Here is a 25,128-nt window from a genome sequence, read left to right as displayed (position 1 = left end):
AAATGGGATCTCACCACACTGTGCTGGAATGTCACTATGGAGGTGGATTATCTTTTTCTTGGAAGTAGGAAGTGACACTTGATCTCACCACACTGTGCTGGAATGTCACTATGGAGGTGGATTATCTTTTTCCTTGGAAGTAGGAAGTGACACTTGGTGTACAATCTTAACTAGGAGGGCAAGAGAGGTCCCGGTCCAGCCCTATGGTGGGTGAACAACCAAGGAGATGAAGTGAAATGGAGCTTCAGAAAGATAAGGGACTTAACCTGCCGCACTGCCAACGTCTTCACGCAGACCTGTGGCCTGCAGCAGGGAGATCACCTGGCCTTGATTCTGCCTCGAGTACCTGAGTGGTGGCTGGTGACTGTGGGCTGCCTCCGAGCAGGTCGGTGATGCCAGAGGTGGGGGTCGTGATGGACATCTGGTCTGATATGTGCTTTGCACCCAGCCTGGTACAAATGGCTCTGTTTCTCTCCATCACATATGTGACTGTGGGCTGCCTCCGAGCAGGTCGGTGATGCCAGAGGTGGGGGTCGTGCTGGACATCTGGTCTGATATGTGCTTTGTACCCAGCCTGGTACAAATGGCTCTGTTCTCTCCATCACATACACTGCTCATGTTTTCTTCCTCTCTTCCCTCATACTCTGACATTAATACGATCTAAACATGTCTCCCTTTCTCTCATTCTCTCCCTCTCTCTCTCTCTCTCTCTCTCTCTCTCTCTCTCATCTGCTGTGTGATAACTACAAGCATCAGGTAAGCACAGGAGCATGTAAATCTGCTGAAATCCAAAATACTTGCTTTACATAACCATAATGGAGCTATCATATAAGAAGGCTAACATCATGCACTAAAGTTATCCAAACACATTAGTAATAAACATTCTTCAATTATCTGAGCAATGTCCTTTATAGCCAATTTCCCTTTAAATCCAGTTGAGGCTTACTAATACGTTGTATTTAGCTGTCAGATGTCCTTGCTCTCCTTTGATTTAGAATGCTTTTCCAGACACTTTTGCATGACAAGGATGTTTTGGAAAATTCCGAGGCAATTGTTTTGCAGAATATACCTCAGTTTTTGGACTTATAATTCTTTCTTTGTGATGCCATTCAGGTTAAATGCCTTTGAGAGGAATCCTGCAAAGCCAGATTGTGTCTTCATCAGTGTGTCGTATCAAAAGGTGTAAAGTGGGCTTATTCCACCACTGATGATAAATATCTCATCACTTGACTTAGGTGGCGGCAACCAGATTTCTCCTTACACATTACCTAGATGATATTGTGAATGTTTTTTCCACAATACTCTTTCATTGTACGTTTGGGTCTCCATTGACAGTTCCTAACTGCGCTGAATATGACTATGGTGTTTTCATGAGGGAATTTTCTACTTATATCCTTTACATGTTAAGATTTTATGCAGAGACTTCTCTTCATCTTTTTTTAATTTTTTATGTGTATGAGTGTTTTGCGCATGTATGACGGTACAGCGCATGTGTGCAATGCCCACAAAGGCCAGAAGAGGGCATCAGATCCCGTGAAATTGGAGTTATGGATGGTTGTTCCATTCCAGTTCCAGGGGAATCCAATGCCCTCTTCTGATCTCCACAGGTACTACACGACATGGGTGCACTTACACACGTGTAAACAACACACTCATACACATAAATTACACATAAATTAAAAATAATATTAAAAATTTTTTTTGAGAATTGACAGCAAAGGCAGAAGAGAGTATAGAAAAGGGAAACCATGCATCTGTAGAACTAACAAGTGACTGGTGGGAAGCTCGAGACTGTAGCTGAGTCCTCTTGGTAAGCGGTATTAAAGAAGGTCAAAAACAAAGGAAAGGTGTTCCAACTATGGACCCAGCACATGCAAAGGCCGAGTCAGGACTAGCCTATATAAGAAAGGTCATTTTAAAGCAGAAAGGTAATGAGGGAGATGAAGAGTAGACGGCGCCTGCCGGGTCAGAGCAAGGAGTAGGGCATCTTTCTGAAGAGAGAGGGCATAGATGGTAGTGCGGAGAAGAAACGTAGAGGGAGATGGTTTGTGCTTGTGTGAACCTGTGCTTGTGAACCTGAGGTGGCGGGAAGATTCAGAACAGAGCATCCAGTAAGGATGTGATTTCAGTGTCGACAGCCAAAGGCTTGAGCTCACTGTTGGCGACTGGTGCTGGTACTGGTGAAAAGAAGGTAAGGAAGGTCAGAGGGCAATGTGGCTAAACTTCTGGTAAAATAGAGGAGATTCAAAATGACTTCAAAGGACTCGGGGGAAGGGGAGGAAAAGGGGTGGGGGCAGCGTTGTGATGCAGCTAGTCCTAATGTCAGCAACACTGTCCCTCTCACAGCACTATTCCCAGATCTAGTCTAAGTGTGTGGAAACCAAGGTCCACCTAGCCTCAGGTTGGACCCAAATAGAGCAGAAAAGATTAAGGAAAAGCATTCAATTGTTAATGTTCTTAGGAATCAATTGGAGATCTTGCTAAGATTCAGATTGTGATTGAACAGATTTGGCACGGCGGGGGAGTAAGATTCTGTATCCCCCATGGTTTGGAGGCTAGTGGTCTGTGGACTGTATTTTGCATAGCATTGTGGGAATTCCCAGCAGATGAGTCAAACTTGAGGTCCGTGGATGTGAAAGCAGGCGGTTCCTTTCTTGCCCTCAGGGATTGTCTACATTCCTGGGACCAGCCAATTAAAGGCTAAGGACATCCTCTACCGACTACAGCTGTCTCAAGCCAAGGCCATTGTGACCACAGAGAACCTTGCCCCAGACGTGGACTCCATGACTTCAGAGTGCCCTGCTCTGAAAACCAAGCTCCTGGTGTCTGATCACAGCCGTGAAGGGTGGTTGAACTTACGATCACTTATTAAGTGAGTGGCTGATCTGATAAAAATGTTTTCTGAATATAGGAGAGAACGCCACCTACTCCAAAGCACTGAGAGACAGGTAGCTACCTACTCTCTTCCTAGCCATGTCATTGATCTATTGGAAAACCCTGGACTTGTTCCTTCCCCTCCCTGGGTTTTGGAAATTTGTCTATAAAATCAGAAAGTTGGACTTCCATGTTCTTGTCATTAAAGTATACTCAGCCCTGAGACTAAGCAAAGGAGAGATACAAAATTCAGGGAACTATTGTGTGACATATTCCATGTAAGAAGCCTAAAATCATTTTATATAAAATGTATATATGAAGTTTTTAAAGAATATTTTATTTATTATTTTTATTTATATTTCGTGTGTATGAGTGTATTGCCTGCATGTATATGAGTGCACCCATGTCGTGCAATGCTGTGGAGGTCAGAAGAGGGCTTCAGATTCCCCTGGAACTGGAGTTAAGGATGGTTTGTAGCCACCATGTGGGTTCTGAGAATCGAACCCAGGTCCTCTACAAGAGCAGTCAGTGCTCTTTACCATTGAGCCATCTCTCCAGCCCCTGAAGTTTTTAAAAGATAAAAATTTCATTTTAAGGCGAAATGTAAAACTTCAAAATAAATTGAATTTCCTATTGTAGTTGGATAGCAGCTTTGAGAGTAAAGACTTTCCATCTCCTGGGAACTGGATGTCTTTGGGGACAGCTTCCAAGCAAAATTAGGGCAGAATTGGTGAAAGACTTTTTTCCCTAAAAACAAAAGCAAAATAACCAAACAAACAAAAAACCTGATTCTGTGAGCATTCAGGAGCATCTCACACCACAAACCATGCTGGGCTTACTTCCTTACTTCCTGGAAGTAACACCTCAGTTTCTAAAGCCCTTTGTTTCAACAGTATAGCAAAGTAATATCTAATTAAATCAGAGAATTAAATGAAAACAGTTTAAAATCAAGAAAATATTTGAAAAATCGCTCAAATTACCCAGGATAAATATGATACCATGTCTTACTTAGCAAGACCAGCAAAGCCAATGTTGAGATTATTTGCAATTTTCTTTAAATATTTAGAGAGCTTGCCTTTCCAATCAGAGAAAGCCCAGGAGCCTATTGCTTGGGAAGAAGCTCCTAAGACTCAAAGCAGACTGAGCGGCCATGCACAATCCAGGACCGCTTCCTATTTCCAGCTCACTAAAAGCATCACCTGGAATATAGGCAGTACTAAGTACTCTGTGATTTCCTAATCCATTTTGTTTTTCCCACTTTTCAGTTAAAGACATGCTAGTGCCCTTGTCCAAATCACCCCCACAGTCAGTTGGATGTCTGCCATCAGCAGTGCCAATTTTCCCTCCAGCCTTGTAGATAGATCTCCAGGCTCCCAATTCCATGCTTCAAGCTACAAGCTACTCCACTTGCTTCATCTAAAAATGGAAAAACAACAAGCATGGCTTTTTCTCTCTCTCTTTTTTGTCTTGAATCTCTTTGCAGATCAGCATCCCCAGACCACACATGTATTAAGTCAAAGATGAAGGATCCCATGGTCATCTTCTTCACCAGTGGGACCACAGGTCTCCCCAAGATGGCAAAACACAACCAAGGACTTGCCTTCCGGTCCTGCATCCCTTCAGGGTAGGAAACGGGCAGCAACTTAAAGGCCAGGTCCAAACCCTGGGGCAAGGTGTGTGTGTGTGCACCTGTGTGTTGGGGGGTTGGGATGGAGTTCTGAGTGGAAGTGCCTCCATCTTTGTTCTACTTCTGTTCTCTGCTTCAACCTCTGAGGGGCTGGAAGATGAAGGTCTGGGATCTTGGATGTTAGCTCACAAGGATCCTAGAATAACAAAGGAGGCTTCTGTGTGTTCTGTTGAGCACTCTCACAGGAAGGCATTCTGCAAGCTGCACAAATGACAAGTCATTGTGTCCCTGACCATGGACAAAAGACAGAAAATTCTCGAAGTGTAGCCTGTGCTGAGGGGTACCCCTCCTCCTTCCCATTATGAGGAAATCAGACTTAGAGTTTCTCAATAATGGAATTCCAGGAAAGAAAATGCCTGGAATTGACCTACCATAGATCACCACCTCTGGTCTTGAACAAGAAGTATATGGAGGCTGAAGCTAAGCCTTGGTTATCATTTAAAAATCTTTAAACCAATTGTTTGTGTACCACTTACCCTCGTCCTCAACTAGTAATATTCAGAACAGACCGAGCTGTTTTCTAACATATTAATCAGCATAGGAACAGAGGCAGCTGCTTGTAAGCAGGGACTAGAAGTGCGATGATAATTGAGGAGCAGAGCCTCAGAAGTGAAAGAGAGGCCTTTGGAATGATACTTGCTAAGGCACAAGGATGTAACAGGCAGCGTCTGTAGAACCATAGATATGAAAGTGATGTTCAGGAGGCAGTAGGGTCTGACACTCCGAAGAAGGAATTCCTAGCTAGTAACTCCCCCTGGTGCCACAGTCTCAAAACAGACAGAACAAGGGCTGGGGCCTCATAGATGGTCTACTGAAATTTGTTGCTGACAACAGAAAAACTTCTCAAAGCCCCAGCCTTCTAAGAGGAGCGTTATACTTTCCCAAGGACTTGTGCACTGAGGTCCCTTGGGAGCAATAAAAGGCAGAGAAGGTAGAAACCGCCCTCACTTAACCTACCAGTTATTACCCTTTGACTAATTGCTTCCAGTCTCTTGCCAAAATCGTGCCTCTTCTCTCATGTCATCGCATTGCAAACAACAGAAAGTCCAAACCAAACGCATTAAGCCAAAGAGTAAATGGAGGATTTATTGGCTTAGGAACTAGACCAACTCAAGGTTTAGCTTCAGACATCTCTGGCTAGATTAGCTTTTCCTCTCTCAAATGTTTCTGGTATGTGAGTGTTGCCAGAATCAGTGGCTGATTCAGATCCAGTAAGACAGCAATAGACTCTATCCCAGCTTTCCTAACAAAGGTCTTCAGGATCATTAAGACTGACTCAATTCCAGTTGCATGTGGTCAGGAAACATAATGTAATATACCTTTGGGAACTCGGAGGGGTGCTCTGGAATGCCCACACAAATCACATGAACTGAATGGGGGGTGATTTCCTGCCTAAAAACATGGCTCTCGGGCTGTTGTCCACTTGCTCCCATGATGGCACAATTGAGGCCACTATATCTTGGAGTTAGCAGGAAAGTGCTCCAGCTGAAGACATCTGACATCTTATGGTGTATGTCAGACCCAGGCTGGATTCTGGCTACTGTGGGGTGCCTGATTGAACCATGGACATCAGGGGCTACGGTATTCATCCACCATCTGCCCCAGTTTGACCCCAAGGTCATTATAGAGGTAAGAGTACCACACTTCTACTATCAAAATCCTTCCAGAAGAAATCCATGTTTCCCAAAGCTGGACTCAGCTGAGAAACATTCATTAAACCAAAGAAGGCTGTGTGCATAAAGTAACCCTGGTTCTGAGATTCTCACCATGTGGAACACTGAATAAGAGTCACAATATGAGTATCCGATGACAATGTAACCTGTTAGAAAATGCATATTTCTGGGCCATTCTTCAAATCCGTGCATCAAACTTTGCAGATGTGAGACCCAGAATATACACCTCTGCTAGGGCCAGGTAGTAAGTTTGTGTGTGTGTGTGTGTGTGTGTGTGTGTGTGTGTGTGTGTGTACCCCAAGCCCTTGGGATAATACAGATCTAGTTTCTTGTTCTACCCTTGCTATTGATTAGCGTATTCGTCTCCAGTCAGAGCCGTTGCTCCCTTATCTATCAAGTGGTCTTTTCTCTCAAATATAAAATCTCATGCAAATATACAATGTGTTTTAATCGAATCTGTCCCCTACTCCCTCCCCTTACCCTTCAAGTCCTCACAGTCCCCTTACCACTTCTCCCTTTCAAGTACTCTTATTCTAACCTATGGTGTACAATTAATACTGCCAGTATGCACATGGGCCATCAGTACAGATGATCAAACTGCTCAGGGTGTAGAGGACTGTGGAGTGCTCATCCCTAAATGGGACATCTATATCTATCACACTCTCTCCTTTCAAGGCTCAAGGATCATCACAGAAGAAGGAGCAAAGCAGCTGTCAGAGCCAAAGGTGGCAGAAGACTGCTGCAAAATGATGTTTTCCAGACACGCCAAGGCCATTGCACACATGATCCCACAGCAGCTTCCCCTTTAGGCACGAGACCTACAAAAGATCAAGCCAACCAAAAATTCAAATGACTTTTTTAATAGTTATTGTTGCAGAAAATCTTTAAGACTATCAATGAAATGGTCTAGGCCAAGCCTATAAACGACTTAGCCTTCAGGCTGACACATTGAAAACACTCCACAAGTGGCCACTGAAACAATGCGAGGCCACTGAAGTCACCTGCATGAATTCTATTTACACACATCCCTTCACTGGAAATTTTTCTTTATGTTCCACTCACCCACTCTACCGCCTCAGCATCAGACCTGCCCCTTGACTTTTCAAAGTCTACTGCTCAGATTCTATTCATTACCCTGTCTGCTCTAGTAACCTCTCATCTAGTAAACCTTTTCTGTTGTATTTTTCATTTTTCATCCTCATTGGCTCCACTCCTTCATTCCATAAACCTAAATCATTCAATACCCCGTGCCTAAAACAACATTCCTTGACCCTGTTCCATTTTGAGTTCTACTCTGCTGAAATGTTTCTTTAACTCCTGAGATTTACTCCCCATGAATCCCTCTGTCTTCATGAGCACCCCCATCTCTCTGCCTGTACACCATGTTCCTTTAGTAATGACTCCACTAAATTCAACCTCCTCCATGAGCCTTCCAGAGCCTCCAACCAATCTATTTCCTTCTGCTGTGTTCTTAACAGAACTTCAAATCTCTCTTACGACATCGACCAACTTCCACCTTATCATTTGCCTCCTCTTGTCATCTCCTCTGTTAGTATCTACCTTTCATAAGAGCTGCAACATTAAATCTCACCACCCCTTTTGCATCCCCCACAACAGTATACATGCCATTTCTGAAATCCATGCCCAATGTTCGCATATTGGAAGAACAAACAAACAAGAAGGCTCTCCTAGAGGGGAGATCTAAAATGCTGATATTTTTAACCTTAGCTCTAAAAATAAAATTCCTTCTCTCCTCACTTTTCAGGTGCTATTCAAATACCCCATCACTCAATGCCTTGCTGCCCCAACTGTATTTCGAATGATTCTGCAGGCGAAATTTACCAAGTACGTAGCAGTGGCTGGTAACAGCAACCTTTGTTATTTAAGATCTTAACATAATCTGAGGTGTCGTGGCTTATTTTCCTTGGGTTCTTTGATGGTTGGGATGCAGGTGTGTGCATGTGTGCATGCAAGTGTTTGTAGTGATGGTTACCAGTCTAAGCTAAAGCGTAGCCTAGGGCTCAAGATATAGCCTTACGTTCTTTGTAAACAGTTTGTTCACATTTTTATGGTGTCATAACAAATCAAAATGGATGTGCTTGAAATTTACAGATTAATGAAAATATCTGTGTGATCACTCACCCAAGTCCAGAAAATAGAGCTTTGTCAATGCCTCGGAGACTTCTACATGCCTCCTTGTATCCCCTAAACAAAATCACTTCCCATTTTATGGTGTTCGTTTCTCTAGTTTACTTTATAGCTTAGCAACCTAGGAAATACAGTTCCATTGCCATGCTTTTGAAGTTTTATGTATGCAGCCATTGTTCTGTGGTGTCTTGCTTCTGTTTCCTACATTATATGTCTGACATGTATGTATGTTGCATATTATTATATTTTATCTTCATTGCTGTTTATCATGTTTTGTGAAAATATCACAATTTTTTATCATTTTCCCATTAATGATGATATGTTGGATTTTTTAATCAGTTCTATCATTTTTTAAATTTTGTATTAAATTTTTGCAATTTTCATACAATATATTTGATGGTATTTAAATCCCCTCCTCTATCTGTAGCTCTCCTTACTGCCCCCGGCCAATTTAATGTATTATACAATAATGCCTATAGAGTCTAATTTGTGTCCCCAAATGTCCTTTACTATAAGTCCATCCACTGGAGACTTGTTAATCTACAAAGAGTCCCATTCTTGAAAAGAACTGACTCTCCCCCTCCCATCAGCCATCAGTTGCCAATAGTTCCTCAGAAGGGTTGGGGTTTCTTACCCACTTGCCCGTGTCTATGCTGGGATTTTGTCTGGTTTGAGCTTGAATAGGACTTATGCATGCTGTCACCATTGCTGTGGCTTCATATGAGTAACAGTCCTACCACTAATGGAGACATGGTTAGCTTTTGCTTGGGGACTGTTTGTGATCAGTGCTACGCTGAATGTGATGTATGAAATCTGGGTGCAGATAAACATGCATTTCTGACGTTTTCCTAGGAGATGAATTCCTAGCTCATACTACAGACTGCCTCAGTAGTTTCAAAGTACCAAACCTAATTATGCTCCCTCTATCAAGATTAAAGGATTTCCTTTGTTCTACAGGCTTATCAACATCCATTTCCCTGAGTTAATTTTGCCCATCTGATGGATATGTAGTGTTATCTTATTGAAGTTTTAGTTTTGCATTGCCTTATACTTGGAGGGTTGATTTTTAGCTAACCTGGAATCTGCTCTTTGGATATTATGGACATTTATGTATCTTTTAGAAACTCTGAAATTGAAACATCTACTTCAAAATCAGAGCTAATATCTTTTCTACACATAAAACTAAATTATAAAGGACTTTAATGACTACCCTTACAAACCCAATTGAACTATAACTCAATTTTATACAAGAAGACGCAGTCTGGCTGGATTCTGTCTCCATCCATATTTCAAAGCTCATATCACACCTAACTATTTTTACATTCCTCGGGTGGTAGCCTTTGTCCAAACCCAGTAGAGATAAAACCAGTGCAGAATTAATCAATGTCTTCTTCTAAGAGTCTGACCACCTTACGGACATTAAAATAAAGATGCTCTCAGGGAAACTAGCCTACTGCTCCTCTCTCTTGACTCTGTATATATCAAGAGAGGGTGAGGAGAGGGAAAGCAAGTGGTCCAGATGTTTCTATCTCTCCAGCAACTGTCCAGGCCTCACCCTGAGCCAGCTGATTCAGAGCTCAGTCACCTCCCTCCCATGTTCTTTAGAATAATTGAAACATTATTTGGGTCTGGAAAGATGACTCTGTGGTTAAGAGAACTAGCTGCTCTTGCAAAAGACACGGGTTTAAATTCCAGCACCCATGTGGAGGATAACAACTGTCCTTACCTCCAATTCTAGGGGATCCGATGCCCTCTTCTGGCCCCCATGGGCACTTCATGACATGGGTGCCTTATATACATGCAGGCATAACATTCATACACATAAAATAAAAATAAATAAATAAATAAATAAATAAATCACATTATTTTGAAATTTTTAGTCCAGGGAAACTTCATGGGGAAAATGGAAGAGAGAGATTATATCTCATGATGCAACTAATAAACTAATATAAATGTTTAGCCAGGTGTAGTGGTACCTGCCTTTAATCCCAGCACTAGGGAGGCAGAGGCAGGTGGATCTCTGTGAGTTCAAGGCCAGCCTGGTCTACATAGTGAGTTCCAAGCTAGCTGGGGCTACAGGGAGACCCTGTCTCAAAAGACCAAAAAAAAATGTTTACCTAAAATTTTTCTGTTTTCCCTGAAATTTCTCCTCTCTGATTTCTGTTCTCTCTCAAATTCTTTTTCCTGTTACCTTTCTGTATTTTCCTACATTCAGCCTAACTGGCTTTCATGTCCTGAACAAATAATTTCCAAACCTGATATTCACCCCAATTCAGAAAATTCCTGTTAGCACAACACACCCCTCCTGGAAGGCAGTGCAGTTCTGCTAGTACCCCAGCATGCCCTATGGGGTCTTGTCTCTCACCCCTTTATGGTCTATAAAATTATCTCTCTTGACCACATAGGAAGATTTTCTAAGGTGAGTTCTTAGGAACACACCTGTCTTACTCTTGTTACATCAACATCCAAACTTAACTCAAACATCCTTGATACAATCCTACAATTTCACCACCGTCCCTTCACCTCTACCAGAAGTTAACAGGGACTGAGAGGAGAAAAAAAAAAATGTTTACCTAAAATTTTTCTGTTTTCCCTGAAATTTCTCCTCTCTGATTTCTGTTCTCTCTCAAACTCTTTTTCCTGTTACCTTTCTGTATTTTCCTACATTCAGCCTAACTGGCTTTCATGTCCTGAACAAATAATTTCCAAACCTGATATTCACCCCAATTCAGAAAATTCCTGTTAGCACAACACACCCCTCCTGGAAGGCAGTGCAGTTCTGCTAGTACCCCAGCATGCCCTATGGGGTCTTGTCTCTCACCCCTTTATGGTCTATAAAATTATCTCTCTTGACCACATAGGAAGATTTTCTAAGGTGAGTTCTTAGGAACACACCTGTCTTACTCTTGTTACATCAACATCCAAACTTAACTCAAACATCCTTGATACAATCCTACAATTTCACCACCGTCCCTTCACCTCTACCAGAAGTTAACAGGGACTGAGAGGAGGGGAGTGGCATCAATTTGGCTTTGGCCATCAGTTAAAAGAAAGAAGGGAATAAGAAAATGAGGGAACAGAAGGATGAATGCTCCAGGTGACAAAGTGCCTGTCCAAGGTCTGATACATTTGCCTTCCCTTAAGTCTCCGGTTCCCTACCCTGGAACATTGCACTACTGGTGGGGAAAGCCTGCTGCCTGGGGAGCAAGATCAATGGAGAAAACAGACGGGCCTTCTGATTCATGAGATCTACGGACAGTCAGAAACGGTAGGTGGACAGACCCCTGCTGTGCCATTTGGATAGCCTCAGCAACCAGGCACAGCCAGTGGGCTGGTCATGACCTGAGTGCATGCTGAGGCCTCCTATATACATAGCATTGCTCAAAGCTAACAAGAGACTCCAGGGTTCAAGGCTAATTTACCCCAAATCAATGTGTAGAAAGAAAATGTACAGCTCATCAAGTCATTGAGAGATCAATGCACTGAAAAGTGGTGGAGAGAGCCTAGAAAGAGACTGGAGGTCATTTTGATGTTGTGCCTGTGATTGTCAGCTCAAGGGAGACCATGAGGAGTGATGGGATATAAAAATCTCTCCAGCAATGTGGAGAACACTGCCAGCAGATCCTGCCAACTTACCATCCCATCCTAGGGTGGCAACATGCAGAGGTAGTTGGGAGCTGGCTTTAGAAGTTTATACCTGGGCATTTAAGAGGACAACACACAGGTTTTAATTATGTAATAATAACAGTGGTGGGTGAGGTGACAAAGACTTTCTGCATATACCACACAGACACAGACACACAGACACACACACACACACACACACACGCTCATGCACACATGTATACATGCACACATGCACATGCATACACATACATGGGCACCCTCAATGAGATCCCAGAGTATCACTGAGGTACCAGATGGACAGGGAATTCAGAGGATAGCGCATGTTGTGGACTTCAAGGGCTTCATTAGTGACAGTGTGATTAGTCATTTTTTTCCAACATGTTTACCATTGATGTCTGATGATTAGACAAAGTCACTTCTCATTATCACTCTAGCTAATACAGTAGTGTCTGCTCTCTCAGGCCTTATAGAAAACTGACTATCTTAGATATAATTCACATATTTATCTGATTTTTGTTTGTTTGTTTTGTTGTTGTTAAAAAATCAGTGAGTTGGTTAACTGTTAAGATTCTGGACCTGTTATTGACTGGTTCATAGTTTCTATGTGGACAAGGAAGAAGGGAGTGAGAACAGCGTGCTCCCCCAGTGACCCCAGCCCCTTTGCACAGCAGATGGTGCTTTCTTCCTCCAAGTGCTTCACACTTTTCATTCACTCTTGCAACCTTCACTCACCTGTAGTCGGAACAGTGGCATTGCTCATGGGAAAGAGCATCCACACCCAGGAGCTCAGCTTGGATACAAGTCTCAGCCCTGTCCATTACAGACCTCAATACCATAGCTTTGTCAGTCAATCTTTCTGAGTGTCATCATCCCCCTTTCTGAAATTCATATTATTGTAATGCTGTTCTTGCTGGATCGTGATCAGTTAAATAGATCAAATTCTAGCCACAATGCCAAGCCTATGGTTCATACTGAAATTACTGTAGTCCCTGGGTTTTTAGGTAGACAGATGCCAGGAGTGCACATATGAAGGGGGACAGTCTCTATTTGGGGTTTCTTCATATTCACTGAATGGACAATGAAAAAAAAAACTGTAATGACTGTGAACTTGAACTGCACAGAGCTGTATGGAAAAAATACCACAGAAGAAATTGGTCAATGGGCTCCTCTTGGGGTCTGAGTAATCTCTAGTAATTGCCATTCACTGAATTTTCTGTGTGCACCTCATATTGTGTAAAGATTTCCCTGTAAAGTCCTGTGTAGGGTGTGTATATGTGTGTGTGTGTGTGTGTGTGTGTGTGTGTGTGTGCGTGTGCGCTTGTAGCCCATCACTTAAGAAACTGAGCAAGAAGATCCCAAGTTCAAGGCTACATAGTGAGTTCCAGGCCTGCCCCGGACACAGCAGAGACTCTGTCTCAAATACCAAGAAAAAAAAGGAGGGGGTCTTCCATATACTTTCAAACACGATGAGAAATAAGTGTTATTGTCTCCTTTTGGCAAAAGAAGATACAGGCACAGAATCTGTCTGACTATAAAGTGCTCAAAATAGAAAGAAGGAAAGACTGAAAGGAGGAACCGAGTTCATCAGGAAAACAAATGAGGTCGGGGTTACCAGCAGGAAAACAACATAAACTATCTGAACCCCATGAGACAGGGGTCCTATCACTAATGACCAGGTGAACAAGTGTGTTCAACGGACTCGGAGCCTTCCGCTGACAAAGTGACTCATGCCTGACATATGGTGGACATCCTACACCCCACCTGATGTGCCATAGCCTCGGGCTTACCCTCTTTGTTTCTTTCTTCCCCTCAATCACTGGACTCTATCAACCCCAAAGGTAGCATAGACCCGGCTTATGCTGAGAATAAAATATGTCCACTGAATAGAGTTGGGTCAGTGCCTTGAGCCTAGAATCCCATTCTTCTGGATTCCCCTCAAGCCTTTTGTGTAGCAACGCATGGCCTCTGTGAGTGGTATGTGTGTGATTCTGACTGCTTTGACCAAACTCAATCTTCTTTTTTGAACAGGGAATGACCTGTGCTGTCCTTCGGGAAATGAAGGTTAAGATGGGTTCCATGGGGAAGGCTATCTCACCCTTTGACGTTCAGGTCTGGAACTAAGGGCATTGACGGGGAGCACTTCAGTGTTCAGCTGGGGTTGGTGCTTTGTGGGACAGCAGGTGCAAGAACCAGCCCACCCCTCCCTGCCCTGGCCATCCCCTCCTATCTTCCCCAAACTGCCTATGGAGATTTCAGGTGAAAACTGCATTATTGTGGGCACAAATACAACTCACCTGGCAGAGAGCTCCATCACACATGGTGGATGGGAAAGAATAATACCTACAAGTGATGCTGTTTGCTGGTTTGCAGACACACTGATGATCTCTACATTCCCGTGAAACAAGTAGACCCTTGTCTTGGGCTCCACATTCACTGATTTCAGAAGCTTTTGACAGTTTTATTCTATTTTCTGACAGTTCCTCCACCAGTAACCCCATTTATCCTCACAAGTGTCCCATGATGAACCATGCAGTGCTTGGGAGGTGCAGAGGGCTGGGAGAGTCCTTCACTGTGGGACTCAGAGGCCACTTCTTGCTCCAGATCATCGATGAGAAGGGCAACATCCTCCCACCCAACACTGAAGGATACATTGGCATCAGAATCAAGCCCATCAGGCCCCTTGGACTCTTCATGTGCTACGAGGTAACAGCATTCCGCTCCCTACCCCACTCCCAGCCTCAAGTATTCCTGCAGGGAGCTCTACACCCTGAGATTTCTTCAGGGTCACCTTTTTCTTTCTTCTTTTGTTTGAATTTTTTGTTTTGTTCTATTTTGTTTTTTGAGACAGGGTCTCCCTGTAGTCCCAGGTGGCCTGGAACTCACTAAGTAGATCAGGCTGGTCTTGATCTTATAAAGATCTGCCTGCCTCTGCCTCCCAAGTGCTGAGATTAAAGGTGTGTGGCACCATGCCTGGCCCAGATCATCTTTTTCACTCCAACTTGATGAAGTCAATTTTAATTACATCTTAAGTTCTCAGCACATTGCCACAGCCCTTTGGGTCCTAATCCACTTGAGATTTAAGAGCTAACCGATAGGATAGAAAGAAAATCAGCCTCAGAATCACCACTGAGATTTCAGTCACTCCTGTAGTTAATTGGCCGGGTCAAAAAAATATATATATATACATATATTATATATATTTATATGTAATATATATATAAAACCATCCCTCTTACCAACAACAGAATGCGAACATACCATTTACCCTCACTGAGTCTCCAATAGGCTCTATTACCTTCTTTGCAGATGGAAAAACTGCAGATTGGAAGTATTTCATGTCTTACCCATGTCAGCTGAACAGTAGGTCTAGAATCCAAGTCTTTTAGGTGTCAACCCTTAAATGAGAAATGAAGGAACTACAGAAAACTGGGTTGGACTATGAAAAAACCTGCAGAAATTCCTTGTCAAATAAACTCCAGCCATCCTGGTTAGTAGTGGTCTCAAAGGGAAAATTCTTAGCATCCAAGATTGACCATGGAAGGGTGACCGGACCCTGAAACTGATCTCAGACTCCGTCTCCTCTCTCCAAATATACTTCACTAGACGTTCTCCTGGTGTCATGACTGTCTTCACGCTATGGCCTCAAGGAGGCGTTGCCTGACCGTGTGTTACAAATCTCGGGAGATTCCGATAGACAGCATTAAGAGTCACGTAGACACACACAAACACACACACACACACACACACACACACACACACACATAATTCTTTGCATAAACTTCCTCTCTCTTTCTTCAGAGGTTCTTGCAAGGCATCTTTGACTGGCCTCAGGATGTCCCATAAGTCCCGTAAACTCTGTTCATTTTTCTGCATTCTTTTCTTTCCTCCTGGGACTTAAGCTTATCAGGTGCTGTATTTTTTTAGTTCCTTGGTTCCTTCTGCATGTTTTAATATGCTGTTAAGCCATCTACTGATTTTTTTTCCATGGAATCTTTATCCATTACCCCCTTAGCTCATTGAGCATATCTAACATATTCAGGCCAGAGACAATAATGGTGATTGGCAGATCAGGGAGTTTGTACAACAGACACAAAAACATAGTTAGGAGGAATGAGTTCCAGTGTTCTAAAGAACAGTAGTGTGACAAGGGTCTATAATAACTTCTTATGTATTTTATAAAGACCTAGAAAAGAGGAGTTCAAAGTTTTCCAAAACAAAGAAATGGAAAACATTTCAGGGGGTGGAAGTCTAATTACCCTGATTTGATCTTTACCGATTATATACATACATATGTGTGTATATATATATATATATAATCACCTTGTATTCCACAAATATGTTCAATTACTATGTGTCAAGGAAAAAGATTAGCTGTTGCTAAAGGGTTAGAGCGGTGAGGGGAGAGTAAGGAGAAGGAAGATGACTGTATCCGTTACTTTTCTGTTGCTGCAATAAAACACATAACCAGGCAACTTATAGAAAGAAGAGTTTATTTGGCTTAAGATTCCAGAGGGATTAAAGTCCATAATGGCCCAGGAAGCATGAGGCAGAGCTGGCCAGAGCAGAAAGTCAAGCAATCACACCTTCAAGTAGGCATGGAAAGCAGCGCACAATTGGAAATCTGGGAAGGCTTATGAACTTTCAAAGCCCACCCTCAGTGACGTGCTTCCTCCAGCATGGCCACACCTCCTAAAGGTTCTATGACCTCCCCAAACAGCGCCACAACTGGGGACCAGGTGTCCAAATACTTGGAGCCTATGGAGGACATTCTCATTCAAATCACCACAATGATTGTACTTAGAAAAGCCTCATAAAAAGAGGCCAGATGGTGGGACTGCTCCGTGTGTGGACTGCTATGATGGGAACAGGAATCTATACATGTGATCCAATTGCATCACACACACACACACACACACACACACACACACACACACACACAAGTAAACCAGAAGAAATCAATGAATTAGATCAATGTCTATATCCTGATTGAAATATTAAACAATAGTAGATAAAGGGCACATAGGATTTCTCTGTATTATTTCTTAAAACTGTATGCAACTCTACGATTACATTAAATGAAATTATACTTTATAAAGCACCTGATGCATAGGCTTCCCATGAGGCTCCAGTGAGCTAGTGAGATAGCATTTTGGGAAGAAAATTCACTATGACTGTTAAGTGATTCTTCTCAGCTGTCCCAGAACTGTAGATGCCGAGCTTATAGCAGAGAACAAAATTAACAAGATTCTCACTGGAGTGGAAATTTCATTCTGGGGGAGAGTCACACAAAACTCTGTTGCTTTTTTTAAAAAAAATCGTTGTATAACTGTATTAATTCAACTGTGAAACTAGAAACTTGCACCCATTTGTGAAAGAGATGTACTCTTTCTCTGGAGTGTGTTACTGAATATGTTAAAGCTGTAGTGAAATGCTTCTTCTAATCATGTAGTTATTAAAAAATTTTTTAAAGATTAAAAAATAATTATTCAAAGTATAAAAATTTGCTCCTTAATAATTAGTAGATGTGAAAACCATTACCATTGAAATCTACCTGATGACTTTATATACATGCTCAGATGCCAAGGAGCTCAGAAAGTAACTGACTGTGACTAGTAATAATCAGATATATAGAGATTAGAAATGCCTGTACAAACATCTTAATGTCAATTGCATTAAAAACGAATTTTTCTGTATGAAATTATGTATTTTAATAATGAAATGGAGATCTTTTTTAAAGGTTAAAATCTCATTTAATTTTATGTCTTATAGGGTTTATACTGAGTACAATATTGTATAACTGTAATAATTCAACTGTAAACCTAAAAATGTACAGCCAATTTTGAAAGAGATGCATCTTAGCTCAGATGCATCTTAGCTCAGGAATAGCTATGTCAATGCTGTTGTAATGAAATGCTTCTTCTAAGTATGTGGTTATTAAATAAATAATTTTTAAAAAATCATGAAAATTGCTGAATAACATTCATTAGTGGAGCAGCAGTGCACATCAACTGCTTCCAAGTAAGGAAAAGAGAATCAAAGGGATTGTAAAGCTTGTCCTGGTACCCAGTGGAGCGAGAGGCAGAACTCAAACCCAGATCCGAACCCAAATTTTTATCTCATCATCTCTAAACTCACTTCAGTCAACAAATGTACTCTGTTCTGTTTACAGAACAACCCAGAGAAGACAGCTGAAGTGGAATGTGGGGACTTTTACAACAGTGGGGACAGAGCAAAGGTTGATGACGACGGCTACTTATGGTTTTTAGGGAGGGGTGATGACATCATCAATGCCTCTGGGTAAGTGTGACTGACCCTGGGCTGACCCTTGACACCTTCACATGCCTCATGGTATCCTGCCTGCCTGACATTCCTCCAAGCCTCAATGATGGGACCCTCAGGCTGACTGAACAGAGCCTTGTCTAGGGTACCCTAATGCCTGGTACCTGGATACCTCTGCTGCCCCCGCAGCTGAAGAATTAATTTATACGAAGTTCAAGGAGGAATAAAACATTACACAAGTAAAGAAGGGGGAGCCAAGAATATGGTGGCATAGGCCTATAATCCCAGGTACTCAGGAGGCTGAGGCAGAAGGATCCCCAGTCCAGGGTCTGCCTGTGCAACAGGGCCAGTTCAAGGCCAACCTGGACAGCTTAGCAAAAGCCTATCTATCTCAATATAAAAAGTGTGGGGGGGGGGAAGAGGGCTTGGGATATACCCCAATGGAAGGGGCTTATCTAAGCATATGAATACACAGTAAGTTCTGTCTGTCAGAACAGGCGGGGGGGGGGCGCAATGGGAAGGGAAGGGAAGGGGGAGGAGGAAAGGGAAAGGAAAAAAGGAAAAAGAGGATGGAAAGGAGGGAGAAAGAAACTAAAAGGCAAAACTATGAACTAAAATAAAGTAATAGCACGCTGATACAAGAGGATGCAGTATTTGCTAACAGAGTTTGAGGATCCCGAGAACTCTCTGGTGCTGAGGAAACTGCTTGGGCCAAGTGCCCAGAGCTCTGCAGAGACCAAGCAGTCTGCCATCTATCTCATCCGCAGGAGCACCTAAGTCAGGCATTTTTAACATAAAATGCCCTTATCTTCACATTTTGGGCCCAAAACACTGATCTCAAGTCTCTGGCTCCCTATTACCTCCAATCTCTTTGTCAAGAGGTCATGTGACCCTTAAAGTACAAGCTATAAGACTTGATTCACTGGAGCCTTGATATCTGCAAAGAGCAACTAATTCTCCAGGTACCGCATAGGACCAGGGGAGGTGGAGAACGCCTTAGTGGAGCACCCCGCGGTGGCTGAGTCAGCTGTGGTGAGCAGCCCGGACCCTGAGCGGGGAGAGGTGAGAAGACACAGAGGCCCCTTGTCTGTAGGGAATGACAGGGGTGAGGACACTTGCAAGGCCTCACCACAGCCTGGGGACCTGAGGTGGAACTAAGGCAGCTGGTGTGAGTGCGCACTTACACGGTATGGTCACGAGGGAGCACTGTAGCCTCATTAGTGATTCAAATGACCCTACATGGCGAAGTAAGCTGTTGCTGTGTACCAAATCATTTCACCCTTGGATCTCTGTGAGTTCAAGGCCAGCCTGGTCTACATAGTGAGTTCCAGGACAGCTGGGGCTACAGGGAAACCCTGCTTCAAAAAGACCAAAAATAAATGAATGAATAAATAAATAAATAAATAAAACCCAGTAATTTGAGGCTGGGGATGTGGCTTGGGTGGTAGAGTGCAAAAAATAAATAAGTAAAACAAAACCCAGTAACCTAAGACTCTTTTTTTTAAGCTTGAATTTTTTTAATTAAATGTTTGCAATTCTCATAGAATATAACCTGATGGTATTTAGACTCCTCCCCCTCAGCACTGCCCCCTGCCCAATTTAATATACTCCATATATATAGGTAGATAGATAGATGGTATAGATATAGATATAGATATAGATATAGATGTAGATATAGATGATATATAGTCCAGCCTGTGTCCCCAAATGTCCTTAAGTGTGGGTCTATTCACTGGAGCCTGGTTAACCTACCAAGAGTCCCATTCTTGAAAGAAACTGTCTCTCCCCGACTCAGCAGCCATTAGTTGCCAAGAGTTCATTAAGTTGGGTTTTTTTTATCCTCTTCTCCACGTCTATGCTGAAATTTTGTCTGGTTTGAGCTTGCATGGGACTTGTGCATGCTGTCCCCATTGCTGTGAGCTTATATGAGTAACTGACCAGCTGTCTGAAAAACTGTTTCATTGTGGTCATCCACCTCCTTGGGCTCTTACAATCTTCCTGCTCCCTCTTCCTCAATGATCCCTGAGCCCTGAGAGGCAGAAGTTTGATACAGGTGTCCTACTCAGTGATACGCACTCTATAGCCTCTTACTCACTGCACATTGGCCAGCTGTAGGTTTCTGTGTTAATCACCGTCAGCTGCATAGGAAGCTTCTCTGCTGAGAGTTGCGTGATGCATTAATTTATGATTATAATAAGTCATTAGGACTCAGTTTAATATGAGTAGAAAGCTACTATTAGGCTTGTCCCTATGTCTTGTCTAGCCTCTGGTTCCTAAGCCTGCTATCAGTGTCAGGTATGGGCTCCATCCTAGGAAGCAGACCTTAAATCAATTAGAGAGTGGTTGGTAACTCCCAGAATATTTCCTGCCACTGTTGCACCAGTGGACATATCTTGCCAGGCTTGTTGTTGCTGTAGTTCAGGAAGGCATGGATTTTAACCTGGTCCTCTCCTCTTCCAAAGTCCTCATGTGCTTTATCACTACAGTCTCAAGCATCAACAGAGCCTATAGTGTTTTCTATTCCTGCAAAAAAACATTTAATTACAAAGTTCTGTTGTGATGTGTGACACTCGCCTGAGCCTTCACTCTCATTCTACAGGTCGTGAAGGCATTTATTGTCCTGACCCCTGAGTTCCTGTCCCATGATAAGGTCCAACTTATCAAAGAGCTTCAGCAGCATGTGAAATCAGTAACAGCACCATACAAGTACCCCCGGAAGGTGAGTGATGCCAGATGGAGAGGTCCGGTGGCTTCAGCAGGTCCCTTCTTCCGCTGCCCCATGTCTCACAGGGTGACTCTGGAGGGGGAAGTTTAGGCAGTCAACAGGCTTTTTTCTTCTTCTGAAAAAGAGGCAGTTTCTAATACAAGTGGGATGGACCACACTTATTAAAATGGGAACCCTCCTCCATACCAGAAAACCACAAAGAATCCATTGAGGCTTTTTCTTTGACTCACTCATTATTTTTACATTTATGTATGTGTGTCTACATGAGTTTACATGCATCACATGAGTGCAGGTGCCCCCCAAAGCCAGAGGAGGCCATTGGATCCCCTGGATCTGGAGTTACAGGCAGTTGTGAGCGGCCTGATGTGGATGCTGGAATCCAAATGCCAGTACTTTGCAAGAGCAGCAAGTGCTTTTAATCACTGAGCCATCTCTCCAGCCCCATCAATGAGGTATTTTAACCTAAAGAAAAATGTCAGAAATGTGCCCAAAGATATTTTTAAATATTATTCATTATCCTGTAAATTTTTAAAAAGAAATTAAAATCAGTGCTTTTCAACTTTTAAAACATGATTCACAGTAGGAAATACACCTGATTTTGCAGCTTCAATCACCTACACATACATAAAACCAGCAAACGTATACAAACTACTGATTCTTATACGCAGTCCATTCTGAAATGCTCACTATTGCGTTTGTTTGAAATGCCACGTGAAACCTGCAAAAATGTCCAATAACAGTGAAATGATTTAGTCACAAATTGAAGGTTAGCCTGTAATTTAAGCTGTTGGTACACATTTTTTTATTTTATGTTATTTTATCTTATTTCATTTTGTTATTTCATTTTTCTTATTTTATATCATTTTATTTTGCTATGTTATGCTATATTATGTTGTTTGTTTTAGTTTATTTTTTGAGACAGTGTCTCTCTATCAGTCAGGCTGGTCTAGAACTCACTGTGTAGTCAGACTGGCCTCAAACTCAAAATCCTCCTGAGGCTCCTGAGTGCTAGGATGACAAGTAAGCATCATCTCCAGCGTCAGATTTTTCTAGTTTGGGCATAAAATACCCTACAAATATATTAAGAGAAAAGACAAATAAGAAGAGCTATGCCCAGCATTATCCTGATGCTTTAAAATAAAGCGCACAGGAACGCACATGTCGAAAAGTCAATCTCTTCCTCTTTTGTAGTCCTTTCCTGCACTGTCTGAATGTTTATCAGTGTGCCGTTAGGAAGCTGCAGGGCTCATATGTATTGTGTACTTACCATATGTGCCAGACTCTGGACCTAATGCACTGTTACTCCATGCCACTCACGGCCTAAGAGCATGCAAACAACCTGTTTTATAGAAACAAAAATGAGGCTAAGAGTCTCCAGTTTCCTGAGGTGGTAGTCAACAAGAGGCAGCGCTGGAACTCAAAAGAATTCAAATCAGGCTTTGACAATAGGCAAGTCTATCTTGCAGATTGGGTTAGATGTTACTATATGAAACACACTGCCCCAAACAATAAAGTTTATGGCAGTGACGGTCTCTTGCTCATGTCTACTATGGCTTCTCTACAACCTCTGCTCCATAGCCCCCTCATCTTGGGATGGGGCACCACAGAGACACCTGCTTTTGCGGTGTAAGAGATAGAAAAGACGGTGCCCGGTATTAATGGTTCCAAACTCGTCTGCCTATAGAAGACACATTCCACTACTTCTCACATTTCATGGGTCAAAGCAAGTCACATGACTACACCCTCCTTCAGGGAATCAGGAGGAGAGCCTGCAACACTTGGTGGAGCTCACTGAGGTCACCACGGGGTGTCAGCCTCTATGGAGTGAGGCAGGGAGTGGGAAACTGGAAGGAAGTCACAGCAGCCCTAAGTCAGGATGCGTTTGCTCTCTCCTCTATCAGATCGAGTTTGTTCCAGAATTGCCTAAAACTATCACCGGCAAAATCCAAAGGAAGGAACTTCGGAGAAAGGAGTTTGGTCAGATGTAGCCAGCAATCAACCCAGAACCTAAACTGTAACCTCAGACAAACCCCAGGTGGCTCAGTTTGCCTAATGTGGTAGGGTGAGAATGGTGTGGGAAGGAAGAGTAGGATTAGAAGGGACAACCAAGACCCCAACATTTATGTTCTTCCAAACTTAGTTACTGCACATCCTAGAAGTTCTCAGTTCTTTAGATGGCCTTGGTGAGCTCTTAGGCTGGGGTTGTGGGTAATAAAATATTAACAAAATGGCCAGGTGTGGTGTCACATGCCTTTAATCCCAGCACTCAGGAGGCAGAGGCAGGTGGATCTTTATGAGTTCAAGATAGCCTGGCCTACATAGTGAGTTCCAGGCCAGCTGGGCCTGCATAGTGAAACCTTATCAAATAAATACTGACATAAACAGTACCCCATGTGGTCCATTCACCCAACCTGAAGCTCACTATTTTGGCTAAATTGCCTGGAATCCCCCAGCACTGGGATTACATGCACACCATGTTACTGGGGATCCAAACTCAGGTCTACTTGTTTGCCCAGCAAGTACTTTACCCAGAGTGATGTGCTGTGTTGACACATCTACATCTGTCTGAGGCATTGCACCTTCTCGGTTCTCAAGGGATGATCTGAAGACTACAACTTCCGAAGTGGAATCCCCAAGCCAGAGAGAGGTGCATTTGAATGCCGAGTTTGCTCACTTCTGTTCTCTTCAAACACACTGTAGAGATTTCTTCATTTGACTTTTTATTTAGAAGGGGGTACCATACAATTTCCAAACTTATAAGAAATTCTAGGCATAATTTCTTCATTGGCTTCTGATTCAATTGACATTATGACCACAGAACAGTCTGTTGTTTATTTTCTGAAATATTCTCAATAGCGGAAGACTGAAAATGTCCTTTCCTAAGATGAAGACTGATGAGGAAGGTCATTATTTCTGATCCAGAGTAATGAGGCAAGAAAAAGAAACAGTATCTAAGTTGGAAAGGGTAGACTAAAACTACTTAGCAGCAGACACGATCATATACATATAATATATATATGTATCTATATTCTTAGCATACACACTATTAGAGCTAATTAAGAAATTCAACAAAGTAACAGTATATAATTCAATGTCTAAAATTAATTTATTTCTGTATACTATCAATGAAGAATAAAAAATGAAATGTAAAAACCATTCCATCATAATGTAATTAATTTATTAAAATGCATTCTCCAGATAGCTTACTCACTTAACTAGGTTTGGTACTGCATGTCTGTTTTCTTGTCAAAAAATAAAAGTTCCTCTTTACAGTATGAAGATTCACTACCACTAAAGACCTTGAGTCTGTAGGGATGTCAGTACCTGCTGAACGGTCCAAAGGAGTCACCAAGAGCAGCAAGTTAGTGTGTGACTAGTTTTTCCCACAGTCGCAAGTTGGAAGGTTACATAGCCCTCAAAACTCACCCAGGGCTCAGTGTATTTTCCCCTGCATTAACATTATGCTGAGGTCTTGCCTTTATTGTGTATAAATAATAAAGCTACTCAGTTAAAATAATTCAGTTATTTTTAACCTCTGTTTTATTTTCTTAAATCTTCCCTCCATCCCTTAATAGAAAAAAGTCCCAAACTGTTACAAAACTGCCCTGTCTCTATGATTTGAATGTTCCTCTTCTATTTTCTCTATGCCTTAGATGGATAATTAAGTGTTCCAGCTTGAAAAGGCCTTCCCTAGATGCTGTTTTTCTTACAACTTAGTACTAATGGGCCCTCAAGCCCTTATCTGTGTCATCTTATTTCATCCTTATGGCAAAACTGTACAGTAGGCATGCTTTCAAACAAATGACCAATGAAACAAAGAATTGAGACTTGGGTCTTTAAACACGGGCCAGTAAGATGGTTCAGTGGATAAGGGCACTTGACACCAGGCCTGACAACCTGAGTTCAATCCCCTTAACCCACCAAGTGATAAGAGAACCAACTCCTGCAAGTTGTCCTCTGACCTCCACATAAATGCAGCGACACGTGCACGGAGAAACACAAAATAAATTTGAAAATGTAAATTTAAATTTTTTAATTTTTCAAATTTATTTCATGTATATGAGTGTTTTGCCTGCATCATGCAGTGCCCATAAGGTCAGAAGAGGACATCAGAT

General features: G+C 42.4%; 1 protein-coding gene across 3 annotated transcripts in view; it reads left to right on the top strand.

The window, feature by feature from the left end:
* Positions 1-24,228, top strand: part of Acsm1 (acyl-CoA synthetase medium chain family member 1) — a 56,385-nt gene extending 32,157 nt beyond the window's left edge. For all 3 annotated transcript variants that reach the window (XM_008843859.2, XM_029568676.1, XM_029568677.1), the window contains exons 4-15: positions 175-385; positions 2,665-2,872; positions 4,358-4,498; positions 6,031-6,190; positions 8,000-8,079; positions 11,527-11,650; positions 14,038-14,118; positions 14,611-14,712; positions 18,179-18,306; positions 19,251-19,350; positions 20,888-21,007; positions 22,915-24,228. In XM_008843859.2, coding sequence (XP_008842081.1) covers positions 175-385; positions 2,665-2,872; positions 4,358-4,498; positions 6,031-6,190; positions 8,000-8,079; positions 11,527-11,650; positions 14,038-14,118; positions 14,611-14,712; positions 18,179-18,306; positions 19,251-19,350; positions 20,888-21,007; positions 22,915-23,001 — 1,542 coding nt within the window. In that variant the 3' untranslated portion in view covers positions 23,002-24,228. The remainder of the gene's footprint in view (positions 1-174; positions 386-2,664; positions 2,873-4,357; positions 4,499-6,030; positions 6,191-7,999; positions 8,080-11,526; positions 11,651-14,037; positions 14,119-14,610; positions 14,713-18,178; positions 18,307-19,250; positions 19,351-20,887; positions 21,008-22,914) is intronic.
* The last annotated feature ends 900 nt before the right edge of the window (positions 24,229-25,128 follow it).

This window comes from Nannospalax galili, unplaced genomic scaffold, assembly GCF_000622305.1.
Source record: "Nannospalax galili isolate Female #2095 unplaced genomic scaffold, S.galili_v1.0 scaffold381, whole genome shotgun sequence".
Classification (NCBI taxonomy): domain Eukaryota; kingdom Metazoa; phylum Chordata; class Mammalia; order Rodentia; family Spalacidae; genus Nannospalax; species Nannospalax galili.
This window is presented reverse-complemented; position numbering and strand designations above follow the sequence as displayed.